The sequence below is a fragment of the Corapipo altera genome, unplaced genomic scaffold, assembly GCF_003945725.1.
Source record: "Corapipo altera isolate COAL_440 unplaced genomic scaffold, ASM394572v1 61267, whole genome shotgun sequence".
Lineage (NCBI taxonomy): Eukaryota > Metazoa > Chordata > Aves > Passeriformes > Pipridae > Corapipo > Corapipo altera.
This window is the reverse complement of record NW_020885114.1, coordinates 6,937-19,333: the sequence shown is the minus strand read 5'-3', so window position 1 is coordinate 19,333 and position 12,397 is coordinate 6,937. Positions and strand designations below refer to the sequence as shown.

Below are 12,397 nucleotides of genomic sequence, written 5' to 3'. Positions count from 1 at the left end.
CTCAACTGAATATTTTACCTCCCATGTGCCTGATTGCCTCCCTTTTCAGTTGGGATATCGGATTTTGTTGCCATTCTTTTGATTAATTGCGATTTTAAATAGTCCTCAGCAAGTCACACCTTTAGCAGAATTCCTTTTGTTACACTGAAACAAGCTACCTGTAATCCCAAAAATACACAGCATTAGCACAGTTACACTGGGCAACACTAAAAGTCCAGCAGCTTCTCTCCAACGGGATACAGAGGATGCAAAGGCCAATGGTACAAAAACATGGTACACACAGACCAATGATCCCCTAGACAAACCACCCCATCCTACAACAATTAATCTGTATTTTCCTCTATTTTCAGTATCTTGGGACTGACACTGACTATGTGACAAATTACTCCAAGGGAAAGGAAATCACTGTCACCAAGGCAGAAGCAAAACACTGGGAGTTCAGCATCCTCAAATCCCCACTGTCTGATTTCCATCCGTGATTTCTAAAAGAACTGAGAATTAAAAGCATAAGATTGAAGAGAATTTGGTTTGGCTTGGGTTGTTTGGGGGTTTTTTAATAAAAACCTGCAAAGTCTGGAGTGGAATAATTGGATTGAAGGAAAGCAACTGCAGAGACAGGAATTTAGAACAGTAAAACCCAGCCTATGTGACCACAAGGCCATTACCCTGTTTGGATACAAATTTGGAGGAAGGAATAAAAGAGGGTACATGGAAAGGGAAGGAAAATACTCATAGATTTATCAAAGACAACTATTTGCTAGGCTGGTCTTCAATTCTCCTCAATGGAAACACAAATCCATCTCATCTATTCTGATTTTACAAAAGCATTGAATACAGTGCTATGTGGAAAAGTTTAACACATGAGAAGTTGGGCTATTCCAACAACAATTGCAGAAGACAATCATATGGCATCATTCACTTCAAAATTTTGACACCTGTCACAGAAATGGATGACATCTAATAACCCAAAGTGCAGATTCCCATAAGTTCCTACCTTACATCAACTCATTTTGGTTATTTAATGCATTTAGTCTCAGCCTACAAACAGCACTGTCTATAAACTCTTCTGACTAAGATGAACAGGGTGAGTTGCTCTCAGCAGGTGGTTGTGACTTTTTAACATCTAAGGCTCAAACATCAAGCATTTAGGTGGGTTAATTTAGAGAGAAGAATCACCATCTTGGGCATTAACCTTTCCCCATCCACCTCTATCCCAAAGAAGTTCTGCAATAACACTTACACAACTGATAAATCAACATATTACAACTATGGAGAAGATAATTGCCCTCCCAAGAAGTATCAGATGATGTATTCCCTATGCCCTGGACTAGGAAGTATTTCTATGTATACAGAAGGTCCTTTGTCTGAAATACATGTAATTTTAGTAATATATTTGCAAGAAATATATATCCACAAACAAAAAACAGATGCTGAGAAGGAATGTCGGTGCAATCAGACAAGTAAAGAGGTGACCATAGGAAAAAAGACTGAAAGAGATTGACCTGGTTACTCTGGTCAAACAAAGCTTAAGAAAATACGTGGTTGCTTTCTAAACTGTGAAAGCAAGATGCAAAGAGGGAAAGAATTACTTACACTAAAAGGGAATTGCTGGCACAAAACCAAGTGTCTACAAATTCAGAGCAAAGAACTGTTGGCAGGATGTCAAAACAGTGTTTTAAAGCCTTAGAGGAATAACTTTCCAGTAAGAATAATGGGCACAGCCTAGTGAATTTTGCAACTAAAATTATCATTTTTACAATTTATATTTAAATCTTTGACTTTGAATATTTAAGATTAAATGGTGATGTATACAGGAAAGGACTGGATTTGATCCAAATTGTGTTTTCCTTGTTCTATGCTTTCATAAAGGAATTAGTCACATCTACCCTCCCTCAGCCCAGGTCACCATTCAACCTCATCCATCCCTGCCCATTGCTGCCTTTGCCTTTTGCTTCTCCAAATACACTCATATTACTCTCCACGTCCCCTCAAGGTTTCATGTCAACCTAAAGCTTCTGCCACTCTCCTTTCCACTACCTCCAAAAATAATACTCCAAGCCAGACATCAGACAAGCAAAGTTTCAGCCCAGCCCTTTGTAGCCTTTCCAGGACTCGGTGTTCTTTTGCTGAACTTCAGAGCTGCATCCTTCTTTGCAAAAGGCAGCTGAAGTGGTCAGAAAGAGGGAGATCTACAGCAGTTTCCCTTGCTGAATTTTCTTTGATATTCGCTCCTTCTAGGATTTTCTTGGCCTGACCCCAAGAGTAACTTCTGCAGCCAAGAAATCTTCTTAAAAACTGAATTCTTGCAATGTGGGCATAAGACTGCTGGTTCTAGGCAGGCTGTTATCAGCACAGACAGGAAAAAATGGGGGAGGTGCTTTCCTCTTACATTTGACTTTGTTATGGGGGCATATTCCCCTCAGGATGAGATGCAGGGAGGGCTTGGACACATATCTGGTCATCACTTAAGAGAGGAAACAACCGGTGCTTCGCCTGCAGCAGTTTAGCCTGGATTGCCTGCCCCTGCTCCAGAGTAAGTGTATCCATTTTTGTCACTGGAAATGCGTGTCACATTGCACAGAATTATTCCACTCCCATTACAGTTTCACGAGAAATATTCTCCGTTGCAAGGTTTGCCTCTATTTTTGGACGTAACCTAAATATTGAATGTCAAGTCACAGAGAGGTCACGATGCTCTGAATGTGGAAATATCTTACAGGCCTTTTGTGCAGCACAATGGGCAACACAAGCAAATAAAAGGGCTGCAGCAATCCATGGCTACATCACAATAATAAGTCAGTGGACCACTGCTTACTTTAGTAACCACTGGTGCCTTTGTCTCTCATACAACACACCAGCGTACCATGCTTTTCATTTATCTGCCATTTATGCCATGTTGCAGAAAGGCACAGCAAAATAGTGAAAGAGATACAATTACAGTTTACTCTGCTGCTATTATGGCCATACATAGAGCTATTTTTAGCTCCAACCCAAATAAAAAATGTAAAAGCAGAAAGGGTCTCATGCGTCTGCACATGAAAAAAATCACCCAAGCCTATAGTTTAATTCAGTAGTAAAAGCAGAAAAAGAACAAAGAAGTTAACCTAAATTTTGAAAATATGTTTGATTTCTAGAATTTCATTTAACTTTTCATAAAAAACTCTTTTTCTATCCTACTTATACTGAAAACTGAAATCACTTCCTCAATTTAAAAAAACTCGACAAAATCAGGTAAAGGTATATTTTGACTTCTGCTAAAACTGTAATTTTGAAACACCTTCCAGTGCTTTGAATTATAACTATGAAGTGGCTCCCAGCACCTTTTAAACATTTGTTGCTTTCTTTTTGTTACATTTATATTCTTTGAGAGCAATACAGCGATCTCTCCCCAAAAGTTCAAAGGGTCACATAGGTTTATATTTTCATCTCCAGATAAATCAGCCTGAAAGCACTTACAGACAACATCTAAAATTAAATTTCAATTTTTTTTTACTGAAATTTCAACTGGTAAATATGCATATGTAGTTAATTCTCCAGCTGGAATGCCACTAATTATCAGCACCAAGTTAATAATAACCAGCGTTATTTTGGTTTTAAGGGTAGATGGGGTTTCAGTCTCTGCCTCTGATCCCCTGCTCAGCTCGATTACTGCAAAGCCTTTGGACTTCCCATGTAGGTCACAGCTATGGTAGCCCATCTCTGAGTATTAGGAGTCAAGGAATTAAAATTGCCAAAGATGACATCTGGGATTTTTTTTTTCACCCGCTACCAAAAGCTCCTTAAGAAGTGTCTCATGCTACAAGTTTAAAAATTCATCTGAATGACTGAAATACAGTGAGATGAAACGAAATACATTTTAGTTGTTCTCATTATGGAGATCAGGGGTACTTTTGTATTTTTATTATAAAAAAATTCTTTAACGTGTTGGTAACCTGAGCTTCCAGATCTTTTTGGGAACAAGGAAATGAGGTGTGCCAGTTTTTGACTTTACATATATAAATGTTGTTATATAAATTTTGCAATTATGAACTACTCTCCAGGCAAGGTTACACCCCCAAGACACCATCAAATTCTTGCAGACACCTTCTGAGTTAAGAGATTGCCAAAAAGGTTGTTAACTCCCTGTTACAACGGTTCTAACTCATCCTTTTTTTCAGATTCTCAGAATAATTAGTGACACCCCCAAAGAACACCAATGCATTAGGAACAGATTCTTCTTTACATACTGCCAAGTGTTGTTTGCCTGGACTCTACAATTTCTTATGGAAAGACACCAATTCTTCTGCTTTTGCAAGATTTAGGTATTCCACACATCCCCCCTTGCATGGTGAGAAACCCACAACACGTGCAACCCTCTGCTGCTACAGAGAACAGAACTTTCAATTGATTCTGACTTTGATTAAAGACTAGGTAAACCATCATGTGCAAATCAAATAACAAATATTTCACAAAATAGATTTCCTTGCCAGTGGAAAAGGTTTCATAAAAAAAGTGGGAGGGATGGGGCAAAAAATACAACCCACAAACCTATTTGACCCTGTCAACAGACAAATAGGGGAAGGTGTGAGAAACTAATTGGAACCTCTTCTAGAGGGGAAAACTTACAATAGTGCACTACTTTGAAACTCAAGAGTCATAAAATCAAGTGTTATATAGTTGGATATGTGTTTGATTATCCAACCAAGTTACTGAACCTACCCTTACAACCCTTCAAAAAGGGACTGGGCATTTACATACATTTAAAGGTACATTAAATATCTCAAAAATGGAAATAAGCATAATGGTTACAGACTCAGGACAACCTCTAATAATTGTAAACCAGGTTAAAAACAATGGCAGGAAGCAGACCATACCACGTCTGTCTAACCTGGGTTCTCACATTTTCCTTAGAAACATCTGGAGAAGCTCTTTCCAGACACAGAGCACTGGCCTGGACAGAGCCAACAGGACTTAGCTACTATTATATACACTAAGGAATTTGACAGTCTGCAGCAAAACATCTCAAAAGTTCACAAAATACACAGATGACTCACAACACCTATTAAAAATATATAAGAAAACTGAGTCTTGGACAAGTGACAGAGCAACACCCAGCAGATGAGACCTTGTAGCCCTACACTGGGATCACAGTAAAGATTCTTTTCTCCTGCAAAGTCACCCATCATGCTACTGAGAAGAAACCAGCTCGGTCAGAGGCTCAGAAGGAAATTATTTTAGATTCACAAACCCTATAGAAGGCTTGGAAACAGAGATGAGCAGTACAAATCACATTTCCTAAAAAGGTGCTAGAACTCCTACTATTCCACCTCAGACTTACCTTGGGCATTGTAAACCAACATCTTGGCTCAGCAAACTACTCTCCCTCAATTGAAAAGTCTCAGGAATGTGGGGGTGGGGATTAAAAAATTGTTAAAAAAATAAAATCACAGGCTCTACACAGTGTAGCTTAGAACCACCCATGGATTAGAAACTTGTATGGACTCTTACCATGCCCCTACCTAGCTCTCTGAAGACTTGGCTTGACTTGCAAGGTATTTAGTTTTCACTTCTATCTTCTTTACTTTCAATTATGTCTGAAGGTCCTTAATGATTGTGCAGAAAAAAACCAAATCTCTTTTGTCATCCCACAACCACATTACAGACAAAGAGATTCTTGGCTTTAGAAAATATACAAGAGAAACTGAAATTTCCTCCAGGTGTCATGAACTCGACACCTGTTTTCCTACAAATATCCTCAGTACATTCTGCATGGAGCATCCCAGTGCAGACACAAGGCCACGTGCCTGGGAGAAAAAAAGAGAAAGACAGAAGTACTTACCACGAGGACAGCACTCAACCGGTCACTTTGGACCTGCTGCACTTGGATGCAGGGCCCTGGCACCTGTAACCTTGAGCCACCGGGAACGTTCCCAGCATCACCATTTGGGATGCTGCTGTTACCAGGCCCGAGACCTACAGATGCCCTGTACAAGTAGGTGTGAGTGAGTTTACCCACACCAGTGACCTCCAGCATGTCCGGTGGGAGGTGGGAGCTGGGCAGCATGTGCACACTGTAGCAATATTTTTTATAATCATCAGCTGGGCAGCAGCAGCCACAGCAGCAGCAAGTCCGGCAGCGGCACAGCCGCACAGCAGCGAGGAAGAGGAGGAACGCCGCGAAGATGAAGGAGACGCAGGAGAGGGAAATGATCAAGTAGATGTTTGTAGCGTTGAGCAGTGGCACTCGTTCCCCACTGTCATCGAAGTCGGGCAGTGCCTGGGGCAGGGTGTCGGCCAGCAGGATGCCCACGGTCACGGTAGAGGAGAGCGGAGGGTCCCCGTGGTCCCGCACCACCACAACCACCTTGTGCTTGAGGAAGTCGGTGGAGCGCATGGAGCGCGTGGTGCGCAGCTCGCCCGTGTGCGGGGACAACTGGAACAGGGTAGAGTCAGAGGCGTGGGCCAGGTGATAGGAAAGCCAAGCATTCTGAGCGTTGTCCTCGTCCTCCGCCACCACTTTGGTCACCAGGTAGTCCTCGTCAGCCAGGCGGGGCACAACCTCCACGGCTATGGAGCCGTTCTGGCTGGTGGGGTACAGGATGGCTGGGGCATTGTCATTCTGGTCTGAGATGTAAACATTCACTGTTATGGCAGCACTCAAGGCTGGTGACCCGTTGTCCTTGGCTTCCACTTGGAAATAGAAGCTCTGAAGCTGCTCAAAGTCAAAGGCACGTTTTGCATAGATGCTCCCATTGGCCAAGTTCACAGACAGAAAGCTGGTCAGGGCACTGCCTGCAACTGTGGAATTCCTGAGCATGTAAGAAACCCGTCCATTCTCCCCTATATCAGGGTCAGATGCCGAGACCTGGTAGATAAAAGCACCAAGTGGATTGTTCTCCTCCACAAACACATCAAACGCGTCAGCGCTGAAGACAGGAGGGTTATCATTCACGTCAGAGATCTGCACCCAAACCGTCTTCTGAGTGGTGATGGGTGGAGAACCCAAGTCTGTGGCAGTAATGGTGATGTTGTACTCACTGATCAGTTCTCGGTCCAGAACCTCACTGGTGACAAGTCTATAGTAGTTTTGAAGGGAAGGCTTTAACTGGAAGGGAAGGTTGTCAGGGATCTGGCAGGTTACTTTCCCATTCTCCCCAGGGTCCTTATCCAAAATACTCAGCAGAGCTATCACCGTGCCAGGAACAGCATCCTCAGGAATGGGACTGGAAAGGGATGTAATTGTAATCTCTGGGCCGTGATTGTTCACATCAGTGATTTCCACCAGCAGCTTAGCTGTGCTGGACATGCCAAATGCCCCATTATCCCTTGCCTCAATAAGCATCTCGAGAAGGGGTCTCTGAACAGCTAAAACGCCATTGACTGTCACCTCCCCAGTGTGTGGGTGAACTAAGAACATGCGCTGTAAGTCAGCAGAAGTCGTATTGCTAAATGAATACCTGATCTCTCCATTTGGACCTTCATCCAAGTCCGTGGCGTGCACTTGGACTACCAAAGTGCCACTGGGGGAGTTTTCCAAGATACTCGCCCTGTAGACCGAGTGCTCAAATTCTGGTGCATTGTCATTGGTATCCAGTACAGTCACAATTACCGGGACATCACCGGACTTTGGAGGGTTCCCACCATCTTTGGCTGTAAGCACAAGTCTGTGAGTGGCTTGCTGCTCCCTGTCTAAGGCTTTCTTCAGCACCAGTTCAGGATATTTACTCCCGTCCCCACGTATCTGCATTTCCAAATGGAAATGTTCGTCGGGGCTCAGAGTGTAATTCTGGACACCGTTAGCACCTTCATCAAGATCTTGGGCATTGGGGAGTGTAAAACGTGCCCCAGGTGACAGGAACTCAGGCACACTTATATGATATTCACTTAAGGGAAAGCTGGGGGAGTTGTCATTTATGTCCCAGACTTTAAATTCCATCCTATAAAGCTCTAGAGGGTTTTCTAACACGAGTTCATAATTCAGGAGACAGACGGACTTCAATTCACAAAGCTGCTCTCTGTCTATGGGTTCGTTAACAGTCAAAGCCCCCGTGCTGGCATTTATATTAAAATATTGCTTACTTGAACCGGTGATCATGCGAAATTTCCGAGCTGAAAGTGTAGCTGCATCTATTCCTAAATCCTTCGCTATGTTCCCAACAGACGCTCCACGCTCTGTTTCCTCGGCGATGGAATACACTATTTGCCCGTCCGCGGTGCAGCAAATAAGGCAGAAGACCATTAAATAGCCCCGCATGCTTCCTCCCCTGGCTCAGCTCCCCGCAGACCGGCTCGGCAGGAACATAATCCAGAATTTCAGCAAACGTCCCCCCCAAGTTCCCGGCGGGAGGCACCGGGGCTCGCCGGCGGCAAAGGTGACAAGTTCTCTGCAGGCGCGGGAGGCTCCGCGGCCGCTCCGCTCCCCCCCCCCGCGCCGGGCCGGCGGCTGCCGTGCGGGGAGAGGCGGCAGCTCCGCAGCGCTGCGCCCGCCGCTCGCTGTGCCCGGCGCGCCGGCCCCGCTCGGTTCTTAGACGGGCAGCGGCGGCGACGCCACCCAGAGGCCGCGGCGACACCTGCGCCACCGGGGGGAAGGGGCTGCGCTCCCCCCGCCGCCGCTGTCCCGCCGGCCGCCGGCAGCTTCTCCTCCTCCCCACCCCACTCCTCTCTTCCTTCCCCTGTTTTTTAACGCCCCGACGGAGACGCGGGTGGGGGGAGCAGGGGGAGTGGGGGGTCGTCCGAGCCCCCGAGTGCGCGTCATGGATGTGTTTCCGTGAAGAGATGCAGAGCAGACCCCCCCGCCCCGTCCTCCCTTCGCTGCGGTCCTTGCGGGAGAGGCAGCGAGAGGATGCGCTGCCGCGCGCTGTCAGAGCACCGCGGTGCAAGGGAAAGGCGGATGAGAAGTGACAGGCATCGGCTAAACATGGGTCAACACAGCCCAGGCACGCTCCGGCTGAGCACAACATTTCCCAGAGGGGTTCTAAGAGCACAATTAAAGGAGGCAGTCGACTCTACCCCTGTTAAACTTCGGGAGGAAAAAAAAAGAAAAAAAAAAAAAAGAGAGAGGGCGAGGAGAAAAAAGAAAAGGAAAAAAAAAAGGAAAAAGTCTCTTTCCTGCTTCACCTTCTGGACAAGGTAAATTAACACGGATTATTGGAGAGAAGGATCTCTGCTGTGACAGTCAGATCACCCCCAGCCACGGACGAGCTCCCATCCAGCCCACAAAAGCAGGATGAGGATGGCTCGGGTGGCGGGGGGAAATGGGAGGTTGCAGCAGTCTTTACTTGCAAAGAAGTAAATATCGGTGCCAAAGAGATCTTGCATTTAGGGCATGCCCAGGAATTGTGGGGAAAGATGAGCTGGTACCACACAGAGACTGTAGATGATGACTGGGGGAAAAAAAATATCAAAGCTCTCTGGTCCCCCAACTTCCCGCATGCAGGGCACGGTTCCCAACTACCCCCCAAAGCAGGTGGCAAAAGGCAGAAAATATTTCAAAATATCCTCCTGGAACGATTTTCAGCAGCAGCTTATACAGATGGGCCCCAAGCCCTGGCAGCACCTCCAATCTCCTCTGTTTCCAGCTTCCTTCTGATGGAGGAAAAGCAAGAGGCTATAAATGTGTGACAAGGACAGATCTTAACCCTTCACGGCGTTTCTTTATGCAGCTGAGCATTGCCAGGCAAGCGAAACAGAACACTTCAATTATACATAGCATCAAAACCTTTCAAAGCAGGAGAAAATCTGGAGCACGGCCAAAAGTTGTACATTAAATTAAAAAAAAAAAATCAATACATCTGTTTGCATCTTCACAACTCAGCAAAAACCTCAGAGTCAGGTTCCTATCCTGCCCACACTGAAGCAAGTCTTGGTCAGCTCCAGCATAACTGTCTGTGGATATTATGACTTTTAACTCCAGGAGGTTCTGGCAGTACCTGAATGTTGCATTTTATTTCCATTGCATTGATGTTACAACACCCCTTACAGCTCCAGGGGAAGCCTTTGTGGGGGGAGGAGAGGGAGGAAGGGGGGCCTGGGTGCTGAGATTTGGAACTGCAGGCCTGCTGTGCATCCACACAGGTCACAAATTTGTTCAAAAATCATTGCACACAGTATACAATGTAAGTACTCGTGGTATGCTGTTTAACCCCTCTTTTTTCCTTGATTGTTAACTGCAGAAATCCCCAATGCCCACCTAGTCACCACAGAATTGTCATTCAGACTCTCCCCACTCCAAATCTGCCCTAAATTCCTCTTCTGCCAAGATATGATGTCATCTACAATACCTGAAAAGTTGCTGGGTTTACTGCTCTGTAGTGAAGCAGTCATTATAAACACCCTGAATCAATGCAATAACACCTAAAAAAGTCACAGGAAAGACTGATGTATTTCCCTTAACATTGTCTTGCAGCAAGAATAAATCCATCTGTCCAGAAAGACCAGAACAGCCACATGTTGATACCTCAGGTGCACACAGAGAGAAAACACACAGCCTCCACTCACCCATCAGTGACTCGGTTTACAGTGAAGAAACACAAGAATTTTGGGCCCAACATCCTCCTTTTGAACAGACAAACCCCCTCAAAGGCAGATTTTCCTTAAACGTTATATCAAAATGACAAGCTGCTGTTATGCATACTGGTGCCCAAAATACCAGCAGTGCCAGCAGAAACTGATTAATGAATGCCCAAAAATCAAAGTAATTGCACATTTACTTCTTTCCAAGGTGTACTTACCTTCTGAGAAGTATCTGGCAGCCTGGTCCTTATTCTATTCATTTAATACTCATTAACCATGAAATAAATTCTTTATCTTTCTGCTACATCTCTAAGTTCACAGTATTGCCCAATGTTGTTTACAGGGCTCCAAGAGAGCCTTCAATTTGCTTTGGTTTTAACAACATTTTTAAAGCTTACCACCCTGCTTTAGCATTTTGACATCCCTTGTCCTCTTGTCCTTTTCCACTGTGGACAGTGATGTGTCAGGCAGCTTCATTGACCAGAACAACTCCCACTCCATCTCAACACCCAAATCCCACCACATTGCCTTCCCAATCCAGCATGGATGACTGCCTGATCCACATACTGCTCAGGTAGACAGGTTTGGATCACAGCCAAGATCCAGTGCTTAGTAATATTGAATATCCAGGGCCAGTTACACTGCAGACACTCCTGCCATGAAGGAAGTAACACTGTTGTGCCTCGGGCACAGAATCCAGCCTTGCCCTCTGTGAAAAGCCACTGCTCTGCTCAACAGAATCCCAGGCATGATCCTCCCTGCCTGTTTGAGCTTTCCCTTCCACATTCAGCTGCCCTGATGGTCTCAAAGGTGCCTTTACACTCAGTTTCTCTGAGTGCCTTTACACTCTTTTTGGGCTGCCTTTCCACCTAACTCTTCTTTTCAAGGTCTCCAATCTCAAAGGGCTCCTCTCCATCTCAAGTCACTTAACCTAATCATGATCTTTTGTTGTATTAATGCACTCAGTTGCATTAAACAACTTAAATGTAGACGCTTCTCTTGTAATCAGAGTGGATAATGTAAGCCCTGTTTAAAACTCCCCATCTCTGATCGCACATGTGCCTTCAGTTTGCCATATCCAAACCATTCCCTATTCCTTTCCCTGAGGTTGACCCATTCTTAAAGCCAGTGTGACATGACTCACTAAGGAATTCAGTTTTCTCTGATCCCAAGAGCGTGGTCCGGGACCTCTGAGGTCTCACTCACTGCTACACGACCCCTCATGGTGTCTCACTCCCCGACGTGTTCATAGAGCTCTTCCTCCACCCGACAGCAGCTGCAGTGCTGCACTTACACCTTCTCAGAGACCTGAACATCCTTTCTGTATTCTTTCTCCCTCCCCATCTCCCATTTTCAGCCAATCCGCCCCTTTTCCTGCAATAAGACATCACTAGTCCAGCCCTGCATGTTGTGCTCGGATCAACGGTGGCTGCCAGAAAGAACTGCTAAGCCAGCAAAGGCAAAAATCTAAAGGCGAATAGTAAAACCGGGTCACGTCGGGGCTGGGGAGCACACGGCCGCCCCACACGAAGGGACACTCGTGTTCGAACGTCATCATTACGTCGGAGATGATTTTAAGGTGCAGTTTCCGCGGGGAATCCGTCGGAGGCGCTGCCTTCGAGGGAGGTTTGCAGAACACGTCCCGCTCGGCACCGGGGCTTGGGAAAATCCCACGGACGCCCGTTGGTGCTGAATTAGGACACTGCGCTTCAGCTGAAGACGGCAGAAGAGGCTGAATCCGTCCGGAGGAGCAGACGGAGCGACAGCCCTGCGGTTTTTCCTCCGAGGGGAACCGATGGCCGCAGCAGCTGTCCCCAAACCGACCGGCAGCCCCAGCTCTCATCTCCGCCTGGAAGCAGCACATGAAGAGCTCGCACAGTCATGGGAGCCCGACAGTAAAGAGGGT

The 12,397-nt window shown here is 45.7% G+C and overlaps 1 protein-coding gene across 2 annotated transcripts in view; it reads right to left on the bottom strand.

Annotated features, from left to right (window-relative positions):
* LOC113960366 (protocadherin alpha-C1-like) overlaps nt 1-8,418 on the bottom strand; it is an 81,368-nt gene extending 72,950 nt beyond the window's left edge. For both annotated transcript variants that reach the window (XM_027669901.1, XM_027669902.1), the window contains exon 1: nt 5,819-8,418. In XM_027669901.1, the coding sequence (XP_027525702.1) occupies nt 5,819-8,233 (2,415 nt within the window). In that variant the 5' untranslated portion in view covers nt 8,234-8,418. The remainder of the gene's footprint in view (nt 1-5,818) is intronic.
* Between the last annotated feature and the right edge of the window lie 3,979 nt (nt 8,419-12,397).